Raw genomic sequence first — 25,195 nt, 5'->3', positions numbered from 1 at the left:
AGACATATGTATCCCAATGTTCATTGCAGCACTATTTACAATAGCCAGGTCATGGAAGCAACCTAAATGCCCATCAACAGATGAATGGATAAAGAAGATGTGGTACATATATACAATGGAATATTACTCAGCCATAAAAAGGAGAGAAATTGAGTCATATGTTGAGACGTGGATGGATCTAGAGACTGTCATACAGAGTGAAGTAAATCAGAAAGAGAAAAACAAATCTCATATATTAATGCATGTATGTGGAACCTAGAAAAACGGTACAGATGAACCTGTTTGCAGGGCAGAAGTTGAGACACAGATGCAGAGAACAAACGTATGGACACCAAGGGGGGAAAGCCATGGGGGGGTGGGGGTGGTGGTGTGCTGAATTAGGCGATTGGGATTGACATGTATACACTGATGTGTATAAAATTGATGACTAATAAGAACCTGCTGTATAAAAAATAAACAAAACAAAATTCAGAAATTAAAAAAATAAACAACTAATACTAAACTTTCTTTGGGTTATTTTTATGGAAATATGTTAATATAAATGTTTCAGACATTACATGAAATTCCTAAAAATCTTATATGTTCTGTTATAATGTTATAAGTCATAATTCTAGTTATTACTTTAAAATGTATATCTCAGAAATAACAAAAAAAGAAAAGGTGGAGAAAGAGGAACCCTTGTATACTGTTGGTGGGAATGCAAATTGGCATGGCCACTATGGAAAGCAGTATGGAGGTTCCTCAAGAAATTAAAAACAGAACTACCATATATATGACCCATCAGTCCCACTTCCTAGTATGCAGCTGAAGGAAACAAAATCAGTACCTTAAAGAAATATCTGCACTCCCATATTCATAGCAGCATTATTCACAATAGCCAGATATGGAAACAACCTAAGTGTCCATCAATGGGTGAATGAATAAAGACAATGTGGTGTGTATATATATATATATAGACAAAATGGAACATTGTTCAACCATAAAAAAAAGAAGGAAATCTCATCATTTGCAACAACATGGATGAACCTGGAGGACACTATGTTAAGTGAAAGAGACCAGACAGAGAAAGACAAATACTATATGCTATCACTTATATATGGAATCTAAGGGGAAAAAAAATGGAACTCATAGAAAGGAAGACTATACTGGTGATTGCCAGGGGTTGGGGGGTTAGGGGAAATGGAGATGTTGGTCAAAGGGTACAAACTTTCAGTTACAAGATAAGTTTTGAGGATCTAAGATATAGCATGATGGCTATAGTTAATAATAGAGTATTGTATACTTTAACAGGGACTAACGGTTCTACCAACATACTGAAAATAGACACATTTGGGAAGAATAGGCAGAGAAGAAAAAGAGAAAGAAAAAAAAAGTGGAGAAGAGAGGGAGACAGAGTAAGAGAGAGGAAAAATTAAGAAGCGTCTCCATCACAATAATTTAGAACCAGTAATAGATTACTTTTTCTGGTATTTTCTGGAATTAACGTCGACTCCATCTCTTTCCAGTGAAGAAAATGAACAAAAGGATTTCTGTTATAGTTTCAGCTTCTAGCGTGTGAGACGGAAAACAGCTTAGGACTTAGTCAAAGGATAAGTCAACGCTTAACTTCCCTTTTATCACCATATGCATGTCATTTCACTTCTCTGATGCTAATTTTCTTATCTATAAGACAATGGTGGTCAGAAAATCTGTTATGATTAGCTATCTCATGGGATTCTTATGAAGACCAAATGTAATGCATGGTAACTAACTTGGAAATATTACCTAGGAAATTATGTATGATTTAATAAGCAGGTACCTATGTAATTATATACTACATGTATTAGATTTAATAAAGGTCTTTCTGTTAAAACTATGGGGCAAGTTAAATTTACCACATTTAAAAGTAATGGTGATATATTGTTGAGAACAAAACTTGGGTATGAACACGTCATTGCTCATCTGTTGACCCAGATTACAAAGGAATTTGGCTGGTGATGGGAATGCAGGTGGTCTGTGATTACCAGGTCTCTGTGGATGAAGCTGTTTCTCTCCAGGTACTCCATCCCTTCACACACATCTTGACACATGCTCAGCAGCATATCTCTACTAAAATGGCCTTGTCTCTGTCGGAGGAAATTCAAAAGGCATCCCCTTTCCATGAACTCGGTAACGATGTAAATGGGTTTCTGCTGGGTGCATACACCATAAAGCTGTACTAACTTCGGGTGTGTCAGTTTCCTGAGAGGGAAGTCATGCATACACAGAGTTACTGCAGGGAAAGAAACCACCAGGGGTGTTAGCTGGCAAGGGGTCACTTTTTAATACAAAAAGGGGAACCGGAAAAAACATAGAAACTTACATCATTACTTTAGCTTCTTCTATAAAATCTTCCTCACACATGGCACCTTCCCTAATAGCTTTGATGGCTACTTTGTACTGAGCTCGCCACTTGCCAAGCCTTACTACTCCAAAGAGTCCACTCCCCAACTCCCTCATAAAGGTCAGCTCTGAAGGGTTAATCTCCCATTTTTCTGTGAGACAGAGGGGGAAAGTGATAAAATTTAATCAGGAGAATACAGTAGGAATCAGTGAGAAACAAAGAAACTATAACGAAGGTCAATCTAAAACTTACAAGGTAATACAATTACCAACACAGAGCAGACTTGCAACCTGCCCATAAGCAACAGAAGGTGGCTTTCCTCCCTCTGGGGAGGATGGACCCCTTCTCAGCTGTCACAATAAAAGCAAAGTGAACTGAAGAAGGCAAGAAGATGCTGCACAATAGGCTAATAACAATGGAGCTTGAAAGTTAAAGGTACTTTTTTCTTTTTAAACAAATACTTCCTCCTTTACCATTCCTCCCCCTGAAGTTTTTTTTTTTCTTTTTCAATTCCATCAAGTTGGAAAGAGTTTAACCTGTTTAAAAGGCTTTCACCAGTAGCACAAAGACAATCAAGTTGCATGTCTTCTCTATTACCTCCATCTTTACTTTCCTATGAGTAGCCAACCAAGCCCAGTGAGAAGCAGGAAAGGCTTTGATTTATTTTAGAAGTAACATGGTAATGCTTATTTTTCACTGACGGACAGTTTTCTACCAAATAATGAATAATGATGAAAACAGAAAACCTAGGGTTACTACAGCTATAAGTGTAATCATCTAACATCTCACACGGTAAACTTATATAAAAACAGTTCCGCTATGTGGAATTCTACACATCTAAACTGGTCTTGGGATAACGGGTTCTTTTCAAGGAATATTTGCCATGCAACTACAAAAGGAGTTACCGTAGCTGAATCCTGCAGTGGTTGGTGCATTCTCCCCCTTTGTGCTAACTGGGTACCGCAGCCTTGTGACAAGTCCTAGAAATCAAAAAGAGTATTACAGTTGAATTCACGCAATCATTCGGCATGGGAAAGCGCTAAACTAGAAACTCACTTACAAAATTCATTCATTTATTCACTTAGTGCTCATCTTCTTTGTGTATATATAGCCCTCTGCTATGTGCTAGCAAAAAATAAAGGAAGGCAGGAAGGAAGATGATCCTACTGTGGTCAAAACCAAGTCTGTGTGCCTGATGCACAGTGAGGCCAAACAAACCAAAATGTCGGAGTCTGGAGCAGAAAAAGGTTTATTGCAGGGCCAAGCAAGGAGGACGGGGGGCTTGTACTCAAAAGACCCAAACTCCCCAGTCGCCTTCGACAAGGGTTTTTAAAGACATCGTTAGGGGAGAGGGTAGTAAGACAAGTGATCAGCTCGTGGACCTTCTTCTGATTGGCCGACGGTAGGTAACAGGGTGACGTTTCAGGAATCTCAATCATCAACCTTCTGGTTCCAACCAGCCTGGGGTCTACCTGCTTGTGGTCAGCATGTAGTCACCATCCTCCACCCGGATGAGGGTCTTAGTTTCTGCAGAGCGACTCAAAGATATGCATCAGATTGTTATCTACATCCCTGCAGGAGGAACTAGGAGTCCTGTGACTCTAATCATTAACTGCTTGAGCCTGCTCTTTGGAGCTTGGGGAAGGCTTAGGAGACTAAAGCCTTTTTTTTTTTTTTTTTTTTTTTCCAAACAAGAAACGGGAAACACAGAGGAGCTTTTGTACCCAGGAAGGCCCCCACAGGGTCCTGCTTGGTTTCGCTACTCTCTGAGCCGACAATTTCATGTTTTTTAAATATACTTTTTTATTCATTCAACATTTTTTTTTTAAATACAGTGTTTATCAGGCACTATGCTAGCATGGTGTCTTGCAAACACTTTAAAGGATGTTAAAAGGTTTCCAACAATTATTATCAATTATTATTTCATGTTCTTTTCTAGTATGAGATTTGAATTATGAAATGGAATTACAGTAGTCTACTAAAAATTAAAGTAGTTCACCTGACATAACTCAGCATTTGTAATCTTAGCATAAAAATTGGGCTCTACAATATTAACGACTGGGAATAACACAACTACTGGAAATCAGTGAGGCACCTTAAATCCTTTAACTTAAGTTGCTTACAGTACTAAATAAGAAATCCCAGGTATTTCTCCTATAAACACCTGTAGCACTATGTAGTTCCTCTAATACAGCATATCTCATAGTAATTTAATATTGTTATGTACTTCTCTGTCTCCCCTACCAGATGGTAAGATCTGGGAGAGACAAGATCAACAGCCATCTAGTTCACCATAGTATGCCTACAGTCCGGCATAGTTCCTGGCATGCAGTAGGCACTTAATACATGTTTCTGAAATGAGTGAATTGAGATAGCATAAAAATTCACACAAGAACAAAAAGAAAGAAATAGGGGAATGTGAATGCTGAAAAAGACTAGAATAAAAGATAAGAAAAAGTTCTTCAGGGGATAAATTGATATGAAATCAGTTCCTCAAATGTTAAACACGGAGTTATTATATGATCCAGCAAATCCATTCCTAGGTTAGTACCCAAAAGAAATGAAACATGTTTCACGCAAAAACTTGTACACAAATGTTCACAGCAGCATTACTCATAATGGCCAAAATGTGGAAACAGCCCAAATGTCCATCAACTGATGAATGATACAAAATGGATAAACAAAATCCACACAATGGATTATTATTCATCAGTAAAAAGGAGTGGAGTACTTATATAGGCTACGACATGGAGGAATGTCAAAAATATTATGCTCAAAGAAGCTAGTCACAACAGACTACATATGGTATGATTCCATTTACATGAAATGTCCAGAATAGGCAAATCTGTAGAGATAGAAAGTAGATTAGTGGGTGCCTAGGGCAGGACTGGTGGAAGGGGTTAAGGGGTGGTTGCTAATGAGTTCAAGATTTCTTCACGGGGGATGCTGAAAATGACCTCAGATTATGGTGATAGTTGGCACAGCTCTGTAAATATACTAATTTACAGACCACTGAGTTGTACACATCATGTGGGCGAACTTTATGGTGTGTAAATTATGTCTCAATAACTGTTCCTATCATTATCTGAGAGACGTGAGCAGAGTCACAAATAGCAACAGACTTGGCAAAGGCCTTTGATAAAATTTCAAAAGTTAATTTTCCATAAATTGGGCTGGACACTTGGCTAACCCCTGCTCAGTTACATCTTTGAAGTCAAAGGCTAGAAATCTTTCTATCTCATCCTCTGGCGCTTCCAAGGGCACAAATGTGGTTTCTGGTTTTGTTTTTGATGTTTGGTTTGTTCCCACTCTGGTGGTTAAGTGTAGCAAAGATTTGGGAAGATGGAAGACGTGTCTGGGACACTCTTACGCTAGTCTTTGGAAGCCTCTAACGCAGGCCTAAACCTAAGCTGCTCATCTGGCAGCTTCTGTGACAGCTGCGACATAGACATACATTGGATTTTAGTTTGGTACTGTTAAAGAAAAAAAAAAATTCAATGACGCTTTTCAAGATGGTCCAGCAGGCTTTATTCAGGACCACTGTGATAGGTACAAAGACCACTGCAATGGGATTTTAAAGTAGGGGAGAGAGATGGGCCCGACTCCGAATACAGCCTGGACAAATGAGAACTCACAGCCCAGGAGAAGGGTGGGGAATCAGAGGATGGAAAATTACTAAAAGAAACATCAACGCAGGGAGGGCTTCGAGTGGTTCCGGCCGAACTAATCGAACAAGATTCTTGCTGAAGATAAGCCAGGGTACCCAGACATTACCCGGGGGGACGGTGGAAGACAAGGAACCCGACCAGTTATTGAGGGTGATTAGACATCAAATCTCAAGGGTAAGGGGTTCTGGTTAAAGTGATTTAGCAGGGTTATTGCCAAAACTGGATTTTATAAGAAAGTGTACAGATGGGCCCAGGAGATGGTTCGGGAGCCTGACTAAAGTTCGGTCAAGCAAAGAATCTTTGTCAGTACCAAGGATGTAAACCTTGTATTGTAAGTGGCAGATGTGAACGTTTGCCACACACGATAAGGATAACTTGTGTTTTAAGGTCAAGATGGGGCTTCTTTAGAGTTATTATTTCTGATTTTTCTTTGTATATATCATTTCCTTAATATGCAGTAATTTTAAATCAATCACATTCTACAATTAACTACAACATAAACGTGCTCAAGGAAGAATTCATCACAATGTCTAATCGTTTTAATCACTACTTTATATTTGAAATAGGTTTTAACAGCTCACTTACCTGCTGCATTGTGCTTATGATATTCAATAATCTCAGGAATTGAACCAAAAGCATGTTTTTCTGCCAGATAATACTTCTTTGGAGATGTCATTGTTTCCTTTATATGATAATGCCTGAAACCCGATGAACCTTCTCTGTAACAAAAATCCGAATGTGTTAGAACCAAGTTGGAATAATGTAACTTCACCCTTAAGATGTTTTCTACCAGGGTCCCTGCATATGGCCCCCTCTATTCTCTACACAAATTTTATTTTTCCCCATGTTCTTCTTAGCTTCACCTTTCAAATTAACAGATCGAAGTTATAAAGTGGTCACTGATAACTGATACTTGGTCCCTTGCATGAGATCGTGAAAGAGAACATTTACCAAAACTCCATTTACCAACAATTAAAAGTCTTAAAATAGCTACTAGCTGGATACTGCTTTTTGTCGCTGCTGTTGGTGTTGCAAATGTCCAGAAGACCTCTAAAAGTTAATAACCTAGACGTACAAATCATGTACACATTGTATTTTAGATATCTTAGATCTTCCTGAGTCATCTCTTGCTGAAAATCCTTTCCAGAGAACACTTGCTGCTGTGAAGATAAAGCTCAGACTCCTTGACATGGATGTGACGTGTCTTCCACTTCTACCTCTCAGGCTTCTCTCTCCTCCCTTCTCCCTGCCCCTCCCATTCTACAATCCAGCTACAATACACTGTTGTCAGTTCACCAAGTGCTCCCTCACTTCCAGGTCCAGGCAATTTCCTGTGTCAGAAACACATTTCCCTCTCTCCAACTTTTTTTTTTTTTAATTAATTTATTTATTTTTGGCTGTGTTGGGTCTTCGTTTCTGTGCGAGGGCTTTCTCTAGTTGCGGCGAGCGGGGGCCACTCTTCATCGCGGTACGCAGGCCTCTCACTATCGCGGCCTCTCTTGTTGCGGAGCACAGGCTCCAGACGCACAGGCTCAGTAGTTGTGGCTCACGGGCCCAGTTGCTCCGCAGCATGTGGGATCTTCCCAGACCAGGGCTCGAACCCGTGTCCCCAGCATTGGCAGGCAGATTCTCAACCACTGCGCCACCAGGGAAGCCCTCTCTCCAACTTTTGCCTGCCTCACCCGTCAGGTCTCATATTGGATGTCAGTAAACAACGTTAATGCCTAACTCAGATGTGTCTGGGCTATGTACCACCCACCCCCACCCCGACACACAAACACACACACACACAAGTTGCCCTCCCTGCATAGCAGTCACTCACATATACCATCACTGCCTGTTTGCCTGTCTGAAAGAAGCCCTCACTAAGCTACTGGAGGGCTGGGTCTGTGTATACTTGGCTCAGTGTGGTATCCTTAGTACCTAGCACAGTGCAAAGTAATTATCTGTGGAATGTTGCTAAAGTTTCTGTAGTCATTCAGAACAAATATATATATGGAAAATGAGGAAAATTACTAGATATGAATATACAAATGGTATAGACTTTAGAAATCAAGTTCAGATTTTTTTAATGCTGAATTGTAGCTTATTTTTTGAAAATTAGGAATCCATATAAACTATATTAAGAACTTCATATAAAAACTCTGAATTTAAGCAGAGAGAGAGAGATTACTTACCCTCCAAACTTTGTATAAAGGGAGACTGTGTACATGCCTGGTTGACTGGAATCTCTTACCATAAAACCACCTTCTTTATCCTAAAATCCAAGAAGAAAATTTTTTTCAATCCAATAACAAATACCAATGCCACAGAGAAGATCCAAGAACGCAATCTTATGATTTTATGATTATTATCCTCTGCCGAGAAAATCTGCTTTGGAGAAGCGCAACTTACCAATAGGTAAGTCATCCACGTGACCGTCTCCCATCCATGTGACCTTCCACTTCACATTACTGAACCGTGAGATTAGTTAAAGAAAGCACACTCATAATTCCCCACAATCACAACTCTTCACACACACTAGTACGAGACATTTCAACGTGACAATCTCTCAGGGCCATTCCAGAACTAACAGACAAAATTTTGCAATTCCTTTATGTCCTGGACATGTGGGGAAACAGTTACTGAAAAATGTATTTCTTAATGACTGGGTTTCATTTCATACATTTTTCATATTTGCTATAAGCCTTGAATCCCGACTCAATATCATCTTCTATCCACACAGCATTTTTCCTGTAAATACCTCAGTGCTCTTTATAGGAAGATTTTTTTTAAAATCCTTAATTCCCCTGGAAGTCGATGTTAAATATCACTCTTTACGAAAGGAGAGACAGAGGCACAAGCAACTTAAGCAGAGAAAACCAAAAGGCAGCAACACGCTGAATGACCAAAAGCTAAATCCTCAACAGGTTCTTAGCCTAAGAGCAAGAAACAGAAGCTAGGAACCTCAAACACCTCTCCACCAATAATGCCACAGTCAACCTCTAGCACTGAAATTGCTTTAAAATGAAAGTGTGTTTAACAGATTAAAATAAAATAAATTTTCTTCTTATTCCTAGGGAAGACAATGGAATGAAATAAAGGTCCACAAATAAATCTGATAAGAACAATTAGGGACAATGATCCTAACAGTTAATCGATCAATAAAACATGTTTATTGAACACTTACTCTGTTTTAATATGTTCTAATATGTGGATCTACTCAGTCCTCAAAACAGTCCTATGAGGTAGGCACTATTGTTACCTCCTTGCCTGTTTACTTTACAGGTAAGGAAATAGGACACAGAAAAGTTGGACATTTGCCCCAAGTCAAACAGCTAGTAAGTAGCAGAGCCAGGGTTTGGACCCCAGGCCTTCTAGCTACCCACTTCCCTAGAGCTGCCTCTCATTGTGAGGTCACCAGGGAGGCGTGTAAGAATCCTGTAGAGGGGCAGGGAGAGGTGACGTGTCATCTGAATCAAGCAAAGTCACCTGCTATTGCTCTCGTAACATAAACTACAGAAAGAAGTGTCCAACTAAACCTCCACTGTGGATACTAAGCAGGAGATAAAATGAGAAAGCACAGGTTTAAAAGGCTGGGAGCAATTACTAAATAGAATAGCTAGATCATAAATGCAGAGGACTGTAGAGGTCATCTTCTAATCCAACCTCTCTGTCTTACAGATGCAAAAAACACTAGAAAAGTCACAGCTAGACTCAGGTGGTCTCCTTATTAAGTCCACTTAGTTTCCTCTATAGCAGATTTCATCCTTCCACTTTATTTCTTTGTAAAGTGTAAGAATTTTAGCACATTTCTAAAGGCAACTAAATATTGTGTTAAAGCTTAATTTATAAAAGATAGCACGTAACACTGATGTAAACTATTTTAAAACAAAGAACTTCAAGCAAAAAGGAAAAACATGTGTACTAATATCAAGGTAGCAAATAATAAATCAGTAGGAAACAGTAAAGAAAATGTTGCCCGTGTATAGCTATTACCTGTTGTTATGAGTTTAATTGTTTCCCCCTCAAAAAACATACTTTGGAGTTCTAACCCCTGGTACTTCAGAATGTGACCTTCCGTGGAGATTTACAGAGGGAATCAAGTGAAAATGAGGTCATGGGGTGGGGGTGGGGGGCTAATCCTATATGACTGGAGTCCTTATAAAAGGGAAATTTGGACACAGAGCCAGGCATGCATCGAGGGAAGAACCACGGGGAGAAAAGGAGAGGGGCCTGGGACAGATCCCTCCCTCACAGCTCCCAGAAGGAGCCACGCCCACTGACATCTGGATTGCAGGCTTCTAACCTCTAGGTCCATGAAACAACAAACTTCTGCTGTTTAAGCCACTCAGTCTGTGGTACTTTGTTACAGCAGCCCCAGGAAACTAATAGAGCAGTCTTCACTTTTAAATGATTTCAAAAAACCAAAACTTGTACTTACGTCATAGTATTTTTTGGGCTTCAGAAACAGAGGTAGGTGGAATTACTCATCAGGGATTCGTTACAATTGATTTTGTGCTGAAACCAAACCCACAAGACAAGTACAAACACTTACTTCACTTCTAAGGAGTTGCTCTGCTTTGCTTCTATTCATATTTCTGCAATACCATCTGAACAGAAAAAGATATGTTTAAGGCCTCAGGTTTTTAAAATTGTTCTTTTTTCTTTTTAGGATTAGCATGGTATTGATAATATTACTCATCAATAACAAACAATAAATAAGAACAAGACCTCATTCATAATTTCAATAATATAGACAACCACTAGTAGCATTTGGATACACATACATGCAGACTTTTTCTACCCATATTTTTATGAAGACACATATGTACGCCGACATTCTTATTTTCTTTATTAAAGTGAGGTCAAGCTACACTTGCTATATCAGAACCTGAATTGTTCATATAACGGTATATGATACACCCCTTTGCAAAGCAATGTAGTCCTGTGCATCACGGTCTGGATGTGCCATAATTTATTTAAGCTATTCTTCATTATTTAACATAAAAATCATTTCTAATTTTTAACTATTATAATAACAGCAAGAATGAATTTTACCCCACTGACTCAAATATGCAGGAAATGTCACCACGTTATTGTCTTGGATTCCAATTAAATCTAATCCCAAGCCCCCATCCCACCAATAGGCAGTAGATTTCATCTCAAATCATCATGAAGCCTCCCCTGCAAATTTCACGAAGGTCCCAAGTATTGAAAGAAACAGAGCAAAACAGAAGAGCAGGCCTCCTGGGTCTTCCAGACTTACTGGTTCCAGCACAGCCCTGACCCCTGGCAGCCTTCCGAAGGTCTACTGTAGGAATCCCGCCAGGGCCAAGCAGTGGCACCTGCCCTCCCACCACTCTGTGCCAAGCCCCTGCATATCGGTGCCCCTGCTTAACCCTTGAGAAATCTTTCCTAAGGAAAGATGGATACTGCCATCTCCCACCTCATCCTCAGAGGTACTCCCTCTCCCTGCTTCCCCCAACCCGAGCTCTCCAGGGGATTATGAGCAAGTTGGCCAAAGAAGATGAACTCAGACTGTCGGCTTTAAACTTGGGTTTTTGTTTTGTTTTGTGTGGTTTGTTCTAGATGGACTTTAGTGGGCAGAGAACCCTCCATTACAGTCCTGTTTCCCAAGGATTCCAATGTTATGAAACCAGCTTGGCCCCCTCTAAACCCGTGAAGTTTCCACCACTGCCTCAGCCTTTTATAAAAGAAACAGCACCTGCTTTTGGCCCAGCAAACACCCCGAGACAAGCGAATACAAAGGCCTTCCCTGACTGAGGAAGGGAAAAATACAAAGAAGAAAATACAAGATCATTTTTGGTCTGGATTCTTTTATGCAGTTGGAGTGGACAAACACAAATTATAGTCTCAACACAAGCCAAAAACACAATTTAAACACAAGCCAAAAGCTCCAATTTTATTTGGAGCCTGAAGTGATTAACCAGGTCTCAGGATTGTGGGTATTAAGATCTCATTGTTGTGGACCCCACTTTATGAACTGAGACCAAGTTCAACAAAATTGCAAATTTAAATTCTGATCAATTTCTGAATGCAACTGAGAAATAAAATAAATGAGGAGAACAGAATGGATTCTGTCCCTAAAGCTTTCCCATTGATAGGAGAAATATTTGTCAGGATACCAAAAACAATCATAAAAGTTAATTAGAAAAGGTAGCAGCAGCTCTCATTATGCATTATAAACCAGCAGGACCTGAAAGATTGAAAAAAAAATTCTCTTTATTAATCACAGGAGATCCAAGCCCACATCTTCACAGTGAGAGTAAGCGATGGAGGTTCAGGCTCACGTTCAGATGCAAGAAATCAGTAAAGCTAGATTGTCGCTCTCAAGAGAAATTCGATATAAGATACTCAGAGAAAGAAAAAGGTCCTTTCCTCACTTGGTATATTCAAGCTCCTGGGAAGGGATAAAAGAAATAAGGAAAGAAAAAAAAAATCCACAGCACAAATCCTATTCTAAGTGGTCATTTGTATGGTATTTGCAGTTTCCCCAGAAAGGATGTTTTCCTCCCTAGGATATAAACTCAGACCTTGAAGGGTATGTTGAAGAAAGGAAAGGAGGAAGGAGTGATGAACAAATCAAAAGCTGAGTCATCTCGTGGTAAGTATTTCCTAATGGTTCTCTGTGGCTTCTCTTCCTCTTCCATGATACCTACCACCAGGCAAGGAGGGAAAGACAAGAGTGGCTCTGCTGAACGCATCCTGTCGGGAAGAACGATGCACACGTGGTGAGCCGGAGAGCTGCCGCCCAGACGCCAGCCCGCGTGCATCGCCCACGAGCCCGGCACAGAAATGCCTGTTGGAGGTTAGTTAGCTTCCCCTGATGAAGGAACTATATACTTCTAGAAAGAATGTCCAGGATTTGTAAGTAGCTTGTCATTCCATTCTTAGGTATCAAAACCCTAATGGGAATGAGGGTTTCAGATTGGCTAGTCACTTCAAACACTCCAGAGGGACAGGACTTCATAGTGCTGTCTGAATAGAGGGGAAAGCAGCTTTGGGGACAACCTTCTGGAAAGGATGGATCCTGGCCAAGCTTCTTGGAGAGGGTGGGTTGGGTAAATTAGAAAAAGGAGGCAACAGGTATAAACTAACAAAAAATTGAAAACAACCAACCAACCAACCAATGAGCTATATAATCTTTGCTGGTTCTCACTTTGGCCCTTGCCTCCTGGATCACCCACGCAAAGCCTTGTCCTAGACTTTTCCTGTTCTAAGGGTTCTTGCATTCCTGTCACCTTCTTCCTTTAACATGCGTCCATCAAGAACATCTTACTGGGGCTTCCCTGGTGGTGCAGTGGTTGAGAATCCGCCTGCAAATGCAGGGGACACGGGTTCGAGCCCTGGTCTGGGAAGATCCCACATGCCACGGAGCAACTGGGCCCACGAGCCACAAATACTGAGCCTGCACATCTGGAGCCTATGCTCCGCAACAAGAGAGGCCGCGATAGTGAGAGGCCCGCGCACCGTGATGAAGAGTGGTCCCCGCACCGCGATGAAGAGGGGCCCCCGCTTGCCGCGACTAGAGAAAGCCCTCGCACAGAAACGAAGACCCAACACAGCCAAAAATAAATAAATAAATAAATAAATTAAAAAAAAAAAAAAAAGAACAGCTTACTGACCACCACAACGAGCCCAGTTTCTTTCCTGAAGCACTTCCGATGGTCCTGTCCCCCTCCAACTGGGACCTGGGTGTGGAGGTGGGAACTAGGGTACTGACGGCCCTGGGAGCTGCAGGCTGCCAGTCCTGAGCCCAGCCCAGTGGACAGTCATTGCCCGGACTCCTCCTGCCCCGAAACAAACAGCAGAAGGGCTCTTGATTCAGCAGCTGGCAAAAGGCTTTTTAACCCTGGAGACATTTAAGACGTGTTACAGGATGGGCTTTAGCAAAATCCAACACCAACAGTGGAGTGGAAAGACAGCAGGAGTGACTGTCAGCACTGAGAACAGGTTTTTCCTTCCTCATCCAGTCAGGGCTGGCACCACGCCACGTGGAATCCCCACTCCCTGGGCAGCTGGCTGAGGGGACTCCCACAGCAAGTTCACTTGCTCATGCCGAGGTGGAGTCAGGCACCCAAAAATTGCATGGCAATGAATCATAAACTTCCTAAAACCCTTATTTGTAATCCCATGAGTCATAAGGGGAGTTCTCACATTTAGATAAGGATTATCTGGTTTCCGAGCACATCCCTCCTGAAATCACCAGTTACTTCTCGGTCAGATCCCTTTAAAATCAGGTCCAAGCTTTTACCTTTTAGCATCTTCCCTAATTCTAAGGATTTACTCTATTTTCCTAAAATGTATTCAAGAACAAAACCACTATTTTAGTTACATGCTTTGTATACCCTCACCTACTTCTAAAACAACTTTGAGGGGGTCACACCACCGAGTGCTATGACTTTTGAATCTGTTAATCCTTTTCTAGACTTTTAAGGTACACTCACATTACAGGAAGTAACACGGACAGAGGAAACAGCTTTGTGTTGGTGGTGGTGGTGACAGTGTTGTTTTTAAAGAAGTGAATGAAGCGTCAATACACCACCTCAGAATGACCACAAAAGGCTCATATATATTTGGTATATATGAGCCTCTCACTAAAACCTGGCCATGCACTGCTAGTGAGCACATAAACAGCAGCCCATTGTTTTCTCTGAAAAGTAATTTCACAGCATGATTAGGAGTCTTAAGAAGTTCATAGCTAGCCTTTAGCTCAGTACGTAGATTTTTAGAGATCTAGTTTAAGACAATAAGCAGGAAGAGGTATCCCAGTATTTTTACATAGTAAAGATGCCTAAACAACATAATGCCACACAAATAAGGAAATGATTATATAAATTATTGCACATCCATGTGCCATATGTCTGGTTGTACCCCTTAAGGCCTCGCACAGTGCCTGATACACGCTAAGGTCTCAGTAAACATTTGAAGAATTCACGACTGAATGAAATATAATGCAATTATTAAAATGTTTTCGAAGTACATTTAATGGCATGAGGAAATACTCACACTCATAATATACTGTTAAGTGAATTAAACAGGATATAAAACAGTATATACAGCATGATTCTAAAGATTGAAAGGAAATATATGAATGTTGACAGAGGTCAACTCTAGTTGATTTCTGAATAATTTCTCTTACTAACATTTTTCGTATTTTCAAAGAATTTTAAAACAATAATCACATATTGTTATTATAGTTAGAAAAAAGAAACAATCAAATGTTTTTTTAAAGGCCACTCTGGGAAACTGTATTTTGATTTCTTGAATGAATGAACAATGAGCTATATTTCAAAGTCAGCTAAAGCTATGATTCGTTTAAAATCAATTCAATTATATTCACTTCTGTAATTCTATTCACACATAGTACCTTCAGGTAAAGTGTATTATAGAAACTAATTCTCACAATGTCTATTTACCATCCTAGACAACTGAGTTAAGGATAAGTTAGTACATCCTTCTAAAGATAATGAAAGATAACCATTAATCTCCAAAATGTCTTACATAATTAGGAAAATAAAAACATTTTCTAGTTCTCCACATTCACAAAATAACCTTTTACTTACTCATATTGATCTAAGTTGTTTGATTTCTTTCCTGTCACGTAATTACTTGGGATATATCCTTCACTCCTAGAAATAAGAAAAATACTTTAGATAAACTGAAATTATTTTACTGAGAGAGCACTAAAAGAAAAATTACTGCCTTTCCGGAATAAAGTATAAAATTGCCTAAAGCTTATAAGAAAGACTAGCTGACCCCCAATAAATAAATATAGCTATAGTATTTGATGCTTTACAAAGGACTTCCTCATTTGATCCTTACAAAAATTCTGAGGTAGGCAGGCATTACTGTACCCACTTTTTGGTGGGGAAACTAAGGCTTAGAAAGGTTGAGAGACTTTCTCAAGGTCTCAAAGCTAGCCAGCAACAGGGCCATAACTTGAATTCTGAACTTGTGACTAGGTTCAGAGCCCTTCCTAATATTCCATGATGCTTCTTTGAATTCACAATTTCTTGGGATGTTTTAAAGAAACCACTACTTCAGAAAAGTTGAAGTGTTGGAATAAAAACACCCATCACTCCAATACCTCAACAGTCTGTGTAGTGCATTGTTTCACAGAGGGTAATGCCTGACATCTACATCAGTATCATCAGGTCACTTGTTAAAAAGGCAAATTCCGGGACTTCCCTGGCAATCCAGTGGTTAAGGCTCTGTGCTTCCAATGCACTGGGTGCGGGTTCGATCCCTGGTCAGGGAACTGAGATTCTGCAAGCCGTGTGGTGCACAACCAAAAAAAAAAAAAAAAAGCAAATTCCTGGGTCATACCCCAAGAGATCTGAACTGAGAAGGCCTATGTGGGCCTATGGAATCTTTGATTTTACCCCAGATGATTCCTATCTCCTATGCACATTACAGTTTAAGGAGCAATCATATCAGGTAAAATCTTGGTTGGAGCCAAGAATTTCAGCATAAAAGAGATACATGTATAAAATTTCTAAGTTGAGTAAAAACCTTGTAATCTTAAATTTGAATTTGAACTATCAGTAAGAACTCATAACACACACACACACACACACACACACACACACACACACCAGTGCATATATGTAGCTCTGTTGCATGGAGAAAGGTCTAGAAGCAACAACAATCCAGCAGCAATTAGAATCCAAGCACCCAACTGTTGTCTCTAAATATTGCTTCTTACTACAAGGAGCCAGAACTCCTTGGGGAAATGGCAAATTGCAGGTTTGGCCAGGAAAAATACAAGATGAACGTGAGCTATTTTATTTTATTCAGAAAGCAGGGAAGCTGAGAAACACTAAAAGCGTCCCCAATCAAAAATAGCTACCACTGACCCACGATGGGACAATTCAAGCAAAAAGAATGATGACTGCAATAGACTGAAGCCAAATATATAAGCATCTATAATAACACAAAACATTATTGGTTACCATTGTTATCAACAGAGGAAGCTTGGTCATCAACTCGTTATTCTGAAAAGTTGGTAAAAGATAAGAATCCAAAATGCATCTTGCCTTTCCTGAATGAACTAAATGAACTGGTTCATGAGGCAGTTCTTCTTTAGAGATTTAATAAATGCAGATGGAATGACAGAATTAGAAAAATCACCATTTTGCTATCCCTAATGAAATAATGGATCTAAGCAATAATCATCAATGGATGCCAAAATCATTAGGTGAAACACTGATGAAGAACTTTATGATGGAGGGATAATGTTGACACCTGAACCAATGAGTAATCCTGGCATCATCAGAAGCGGAACAACCAGATATACAGGACACAGATACATATTAAATGACACCATGTGGAAGCAAACAGCTTAATCTAGATTATGGCTCATTTCATAGAGAGAATAACCTGGTTTTATCAATAAATCAAAAATGAGAAAAAAAAAAAGGCTAGGGATTGTTATAGAATAAAAGAAAGACGTGAGACCTATCAGCCAAAATGCAATGTGTGGACCTTTTTTAAATCTTGATTAAACTGTAAAATACAGATTAGAGCTAATCAAGGGAAACCAGAATTACAGAGTTGGTACTATCCTTCCACCTGGGCCAGAGGGTCCCTGCTCTGACCTCACACTTTCGAGAGGATGTTAAAGCCCATGATCCCTGAGCCCTCCTCTGGACCATCATCTGCGTAACTAGGGCCCCAGAATTCTCTGCCCACTACCAAGCCCTACATGGGCCTTTCCAATGGGTTTCATCCTTTGGAAAGCAAATGATGCTGATTGTGTGCACCCACTCCAGCCCAGGTCCAAGGAGTGACCAAGTTGGGGGGTGGCTTTTGCAAATCATGTGGACAGAGTTTGGAGGTACGGCTGGGAGACTCACATGGTACGTGTGAGATGGAGCCCAGGGCAGAAGGGAAGAGAGAAGGGAGACACCTCAGGGAGCTGGCCCTCTGTGCACTATCGCATTCTGGCATGGAACTCCAATCCAAACCTTGCCTTCCTTGTCATTTTGAAGGTATGTTTGTCAAGCTGGAGGATAAATTATATCTTATTTACCAGTTTGTTAGCTTGACTTATAACTTCTAAATATTTAAACATATGATATCTGGGCTTTTATTTGTACTCTTCTTCTAGTCCTGAAAATGTTGCGGGAAAGCCTACAGATGTTTTTTAACTTATTGTTAAGTACAATAATGACACAGCAGTTGTTTAAAAAAATCTTTAGCGGTTAGACTTAGGGGTGAAATGACATGATGATTTGAATTTAGTTTTAAATACTTGAGAAAAAACAGTTGGGAAGATTTTACAGTCAAGACTGGCCAAATGTTGGTAATTTCTGAAGTCAAGTGACAAGAGGCTCCATTATACTATCATGTACTTTTTGGATATCTGAAAATGTCTATAATAAAAAATAAAAATCAATCTTCTACAGTGTTTGGCAAAAAAAAAGCAGTGATGACCTTCTTGTAAACATAGATTAAAAGGTTTCCAAAAAGGTAATAATGCACAGCAAACCAGCACTCAGGAGATCTACCACCGCTGAGAAGTGAACAGAAGACACGGACCCTGCCCAAACCAGGGGCTTCCACTGCTTCTCCAGAAGTGACCTGAGGAACAGAGAATTGGAACTGGGGGTGGGACAGGAGGTGAGAAAGCAGACTTGGAGGGCGGACATGCTCTAACCAGGCAGGACAAAAGAGTCCTCCTCTTCCTACCCACAGGAACTCAGAATATAAACAGGATTATATTTCAGAGGTAAGCACAGGACACAGAGCTTTCTTAACGAAGCCTAAGACTCATCCCCTATGTTTATCCACATTTACCCATTATTTACCAATAATAAGGTTGAAAGGACTATTCTCTTTAAATCCTAAATTATTTTGTATAAATAATGTTTGTTTTTAAATTTCTTGAATGTATGTATTTTAGACATAGACACATATGCACATACATATAGACAGAAAGACAGACACAAACACACACATACACATTCTCTCTCTCTTAGACAAATCTAAGATTACTTTATCTTGGGGGTGGGGTGCCGGGGGAAGGGACCTAAAATGTAATTTCCCCCAAGATCAAACAATCCAATTAGACATACAATGGATGAGAAAGAGACCGGTGTAATGGATTCTAATTTCTGGAAAGGAGCGGTTGATTCATTTATATTTATTGAGTCACAACTAAGAATACATTGTGTTACTGCAAAGTAATAACATATATTTTCATTTATGGCCGCTGAACTAGTCTCATTACATAACAGTTACAGGTTATCCTCTTCTCACTCAGTATTTAACTCCCAGCCACCCACTGTGTATCACCCACAGAGAGGGAATACCTACCCATATTTATCTCTTGCTCTCCACCAATGAACATCATTCTTTTCCAATATGATATACTCCTGGCCTCTCTCTAATCTGAGATCATGTGCTTCTGTCGCTTGGAAATCATACATGGCTACAACTATTTCTTCACTATTACCTTCTTCTTCGGGTGGAATTGGTGGGGGAGGCCTTCGCTAAGAAAAGGAGGTAACATATAAAAGTTTAGTCTTCTGTTTGAAACTGGGTGTGCAGTAAAACACCAAGCAATGCGCACGTCCCCACAGTATAAAGTCTGCCGTAGATAATCTGGTGCACCCGCACCATGAGTTTGATGATATTGATGCTACTGGACCTCTCATGGGTTTCAGAAGCTAGGACAAGAGCAAAAGCTGTCTTTAAACATCAAACGGCTTCTGCTCAGTGTCAGGACTAGCTTTCCAGGGAGAGGCAAGGGTAACGTGAGTAGAAACCAGGAGGACTAAAGGCAGACCCACCATTTAATGGCCTTCAGTGGGGAAAAGCAGAACTACTTCTGTCAGGTCTCCGCCCACTCAAAGGAATCTGCACTGCTTTGTGCCTGCTGTGTGCAAGGCACACTCTTAGTACCTAGCTAGCATACTGTTTCTCATTTTTTTTTTTTAATCGAAGTATAGTTGATTTACAATGTGTTAGTTTCTCATGTACGGCCAAGTGATTCAGTATATATTCTTTTTCATATTGTTTTCCATTATGGTGTATTACAGGATATTGAATATAGTTCCCTGTGCTACACGGTAGGACCCTGTTGTTTACCTATTTTATATATAGTAGTTTGTATCTGCTAATCCCAAACTCCTAATTTATCCCCCTCCCTCTCTGGTAACCAGAAGTTTGTTTTCTACATCTGTGAGTCTGTTTCTGTTTTGTAAAGAAGTTCATCTGTAGTCTCATTTATTCTTAATACTAATCCCATGGAGTAGAGTGTATCATTTCCATTTTACAACTGAGGAAACAACGGCTGAAGTATCCCACCCAAAGTCACCCATCTCAGATTCATGCTGTATCAGGCTCCTCCTGAGTGCAAAGTACCTGTGTTTTCTACCATACTCCACTATTCACAGTCCCTCCTTTGTCGTAATACTGGGGTCTTAAGACTGAAATATTCCTTTGAAGTCCCATGCCTCTTGTGTAATTCTCGAAGCCAAAATACAGGCAGAATGCCAGATGATAATATCTGATACAATTAAATTGATATTATTTGACACCAAAAAAAAAAAACAAATCAAGTGAGCCATAGTCTATCCATTTCCGACGTGACCCTTGCAGGGAGCAGCACCACAGGAATGAACATAAACATACTTAATAAACTGCAGATGTTTCCAAACGTTAAAGACCAGCTTACCTTCTTTGTTTCCGGTGCTGGTGCTCGAGGCAGTGCTTTTCTTACACCTGCAAATGACAACGACAAAAATAGGTCAAAATGCCGTCTACCAATGATTGGTAGTTTTAAGGAAAAGTCAAAATGAACCCATAACAGGAAGTCCACTCAGACTCTCTCACTCTGGTGCATTTTGCTTGTAATGCTATTGTAGAACAGATTTTTTTAAAATGCTATTAAAGCCGGTTTGTATTTCTGCCTTCTTGAACAGACTGTAAATGCCGCAGGGATTGGGGCCGTGTCTTGTTCACTGTAAACAAATGGGACTACCTCAGAACCAAAAAGCTTCTGCTCGGCAGAGGAAACCATCAACAAAATGAAAAGGCAACCAACAGAAGGGGAGAAAATATTTGCAACCCACATATCTGAGAAGGGGTTAACATCCAAAGTATACAAGGAATTCATACAACTCAATAGTTAAAACAAATAATAATAATAACTCAATTAAAAGTGGACAAAGGACCTAAACAGACACTTTTTTTAAAGACATACAAATGGCCAGTAGGTACCTTAAAAGGTGCTCGACATAACTAATCATTAGGGAAATGCAAGTCAAACCACAATAAGATACCACCTTATACATATTAGGATAGCAATTCTAAAAACCACACATGATAACAAGTGCTGGTAAGGATGTGGAGAAAAGGGGACCCTTGTGCACTGCTGGTGGGAATGTAAATTGATGCAGCCACTATGGAAAATAATATAGAGGTTCCCCCCAAAATTAAAAATACAACTACCATATGATCCAGCAATCCCACTTCTGGGTATATACACAAAAGAAACAGAACCAATACCTTAAAGAGATATCTGCACTCCCATGTTCATGGTAGCATTATTCACGATAGCCAAGGTATAGAAACAACCTAAGCATCCATCAACAGATGACTAGATAAAGAAAATGTGGCATATACATATAGAGAATGGAATATTATTCAGCCTTAGAAAAAGAAGGAAATCCTGTCATTTGTGACGACATGGATAAAGTTGGAGGGCATTATGCTAAGTGAAATAAGCCAGACAAAGAAGGACAAGTACCACATGGTATCACTTACATGGGGAAGCTTAAAAAAAAAAAAAAGTCAAACTCATAGAAATAGAGAGTAGAAAAATGGTTGCCAGGGGATGGGGGGGGGGGTGGAGGAAATAGAGATGTTACTAAAAGGGTACAAGCTTTCAGTTATAAGATGAATAAGGTATGTTAATTACAACTCAATTAAAATATATAGAGAGCAGGAAAAAAAGATAAATAAGGTCTGAGGATCTAACGTATAACATGGTGACTATAGTTGATAGCACTGTGGTGTATAACTGAAGTTTACCAAGAGAGTAGAACTTAAATGTTTTCACACACACACACACACACACACACACACACACACACACCCCCACAAAGGTAAACATGCAAGGTGATGGATGTGTTTATTAACTCAATGGGAGGAACCCTTTCCAATGGATAGATAAGTATATCCAGTCATCTCATTGTAAAATTTAAATATGTTACAATTTTCTTAATTATACCTCAGTAAAGCTTAAAAAAAAGAGAAAAGCTGCCAATGGTGCTACATTAGGCTCACACTTTTAACAGAGTCATTTTTAGTAGGCTTTCATATTGTGATAAAAATTCCCAAAAACAGACCTTCTGATTCCATGAGATGGCCCTACTGCTAACTAAATAAAATTATTCTTACAAAAATACACCTACCCTACATTTACACTGTGCTAGAAAGTGTGAAGGCCATATTTAACCAACATCAAAATCAAAATCATGTCACTTTCTCCCAATAATACCAACAGTATGTACATCCTGAACACAATATAACTACAGAATAAAATTAATACTTACTACTCTCAAACAGATTATATCTTTCACATCCAGGTGCTAGTTTTTCAGTTTGTCTGCAACACTGATAACTCCCGTCTGCCCAAAATTTAGGATGATATTTAATCATAATATTATTGTTGTTCTTTATTTCTGTAATTCATAGACACATTAAATGATGAGTGAAATAAAACAGAGATAACAGAATGTTTCCTGTTGATCATTCTTTCTCAAATACTATGTTTATTATGAGGAAACCCTCATAACATATAATCCAGCATTCAGAAAATCCATAGAGTTCTCTTTCACCTCTTTTTTTGGTGAGGCACCCTTGTTAACAGAAGTGACCTCTGCTACACCGTGGTGGATAAACACAAAAGTCAGCCCACCACCATTTTGTTCTGCAGAAAAAGCGATGAGGATTATGCAGGTCAAATCACTGATTAGTATACTTTACATACAAGTCAATTGATCCACATCAAATGTCGACTACATAGGCAATTTCTTAGAAAATACCAAATCCTGTTACCATAAAAGCCCGGTGCTTAGTCACCTCCAAATGTATTACACATTAAATGAAAGCACATTCTTCTTAAAAACTATGTATATGCCACGAGAAGGAACCAGATTATAAAAAAGGAAGTTAACTTCAACATGTGTCACTTACAGTAACAGAGAATGTTCTTGGAGAAACACTTACTGTAGATTAAAAGATTATAAATGCAAGATACACTAGCCGTATCTCTGTCTTAGTGACAACAATGTTATATTCTGAAATTATGTACAGATTAATATTTTATTATATGAGTTTTACCTTCTTTTAACTTCTTCACCCACCGGTCCCTGCTTTGTGCACTAGGTGCAAAAATGTAAAGTGTGTTAGCATCGTGCACAACCTGAAATAAGACAAAAGATGGAACAGGTGAGAAAAGCTTAGACACAGCACGCTTGCCTAGCACAGAGCCCTTGGTACCACAGGCAACAATAAAGGATTCTGAAATGATTGACCAAAAGTCAATTACTTCCGATCCAAAGAACCTAGATTCCCTTCTTACAAAAGCACATCTAGTTCTTCATGTCTCCATCCAGTGGGATATACATTTTACAAAGGACTGTGCTTTTACAGAAAAAAAATATATACAGAGGCCAGGATGCTTTGCCAATCTGGTTATTTCTTGCGATCTAATTAACTAAAGTTCCTTAAGTAAACTTGGTATAACAGGGACTATTCCAATCGAATATTTTTCTGAATAATATTTGAGATGAATGGACTACTCTTTCAACATCACTCCTATACCTTCCTTTTGCCACTATAAATAACTGCAGTAGGTATCTTAATTAATCACTGACCACCCCAACTCTATACTTTGTGCTTTACAGACATTAACTCAACTAATCCTACCATCAAGGTATTAGTATTTCCATTTTACAGAGGAGGAGCCTAAGGCCTATCCAAGACACCCCAATTCTAGATAACTCCCAGAGGCACTATTCACATAGAATGCACTGCAAATGGTGCCCCTTAAGTTACCTGCCCATCAGCATTTGGCTGGTCATCCAGAAAGCCAGGATCCTGACTCCAGAGTCCAAACTTTTAACCACAGTACCTCTTTCAGAGGTACCTCCAGGTGAGCAATTAAACAGTCTTATTCTTAATATTCTTAATATTAAGAATAAAATTAAGCATGGGAAACTAACCCAAGAATTTTGTCTTTGGTCTATCACTTTACCCTTGATGGTCAGTCACAAGGTGGAAACACCCCAATTGACTAAAAAGTATCTGGGGACTTCCCTGGTGGTCCAGTGGTTAGGACTCTGTGCTTCCACTGCCGCGGGGGTGGGGGTGGGGGGCCCGGGTTGGATCCCTGGTTGGGGAACTAAGGTCCTGTAAGGTCCCGCAAGCTGCTTGCGGCCAAAAACAAAAAAAACCCAAAAAACAAATCTGGCTAGAAACCTCCTTTTACCATGTCACTGGATTGAACACAGATAGCTCTTTCATCAATAATTGGCTGTTCCTGACCATATTCAATAGATAATCTTGTGGAATAAAAGTCATATTTTTATGGCAAGACGAGAGAAATTTAAACAAAAAATTCTTCTCTGCTCTTTGGCCTCCTCTCTCCCCGCATTGTGCATTGTATAACTCTATTATGCATCACCAAACCTCCCCATCAGCAGAAATACCTGCTCAACCCTAAAGAGCAACATTCTCCTAGCAGCAATCACTCCTTAAAAGATAGCATTCCTGATCCTTCCTGATCCTGTAAGGGGTCACATGACCCACTGTGATGCCGCTTAGATCTGGAATATGTAAACTGTCAATAATACGTCACACGATGTCCAGCCCTCTGTCTCAAGAAACTTACATAACTGTGTCTTGACTTCTAATGGGCAGAATAGTTCTCAGAGCTTTCTGAGATTCTCTTCCCAGGTTATAATCCTCAAATTTGGCTTGAATAAAATTTTCCATTTCTTTCTTAGATTGACTGACTAATTTTTTGTTGACAATCCCTTCTCATTCACTTTAATCAAATAAGTGCAGTCAAACAGCAATGGGAACACCATAGAACAAATACTGCTATATTCTGCTCAGTGATTAACTCATCCAACTAGCACTTTGC

At 39.6% G+C, this 25,195-nt stretch overlaps 1 protein-coding gene across 3 annotated transcripts in view; it reads right to left on the bottom strand.

Moving 5' to 3' along the window:
- TEC (tec protein tyrosine kinase) overlaps positions 1–25,195 on the bottom strand; it is a 142,616-nt gene that overhangs the window by 12,744 nt on the left and 104,677 nt on the right. For all 3 annotated transcript variants that reach the window (XM_068542222.1, XM_068542221.1, XM_068542223.1), the window contains exons 4-14: positions 23,389–23,470; positions 22,599–22,727; positions 20,717–20,763; positions 19,354–19,529; positions 15,600–15,665; positions 10,568–10,622; positions 8,208–8,287; positions 6,616–6,749; positions 3,268–3,342; positions 2,342–2,513; positions 2,004–2,220 (exon numbers count right to left, since the gene is read on the bottom strand). In XM_068542222.1, coding sequence (XP_068398323.1) covers positions 2,004–2,220; positions 2,342–2,513; positions 3,268–3,342; positions 6,616–6,749; positions 8,208–8,287; positions 10,568–10,622; positions 15,600–15,665; positions 19,354–19,529; positions 20,717–20,763; positions 22,599–22,727; positions 23,389–23,470 — 1,233 coding nt within the window. The remainder of the gene's footprint in view (positions 1–2,003; positions 2,221–2,341; positions 2,514–3,267; positions 3,343–6,615; positions 6,750–8,207; positions 8,288–10,567; positions 10,623–15,599; positions 15,666–19,353; positions 19,530–20,716; positions 20,764–22,598; positions 22,728–23,388; positions 23,471–25,195) is intronic.

This window comes from Eschrichtius robustus, chromosome 4, assembly GCF_028021215.1.
Source record: "Eschrichtius robustus isolate mEscRob2 chromosome 4, mEscRob2.pri, whole genome shotgun sequence".
NCBI classification, from domain to species: domain Eukaryota; kingdom Metazoa; phylum Chordata; class Mammalia; order Artiodactyla; family Eschrichtiidae; genus Eschrichtius; species Eschrichtius robustus.
The sequence above is the reverse complement of the archived record's forward strand: the minus strand, read 5'-3'. Positions and strand labels throughout refer to the sequence as shown.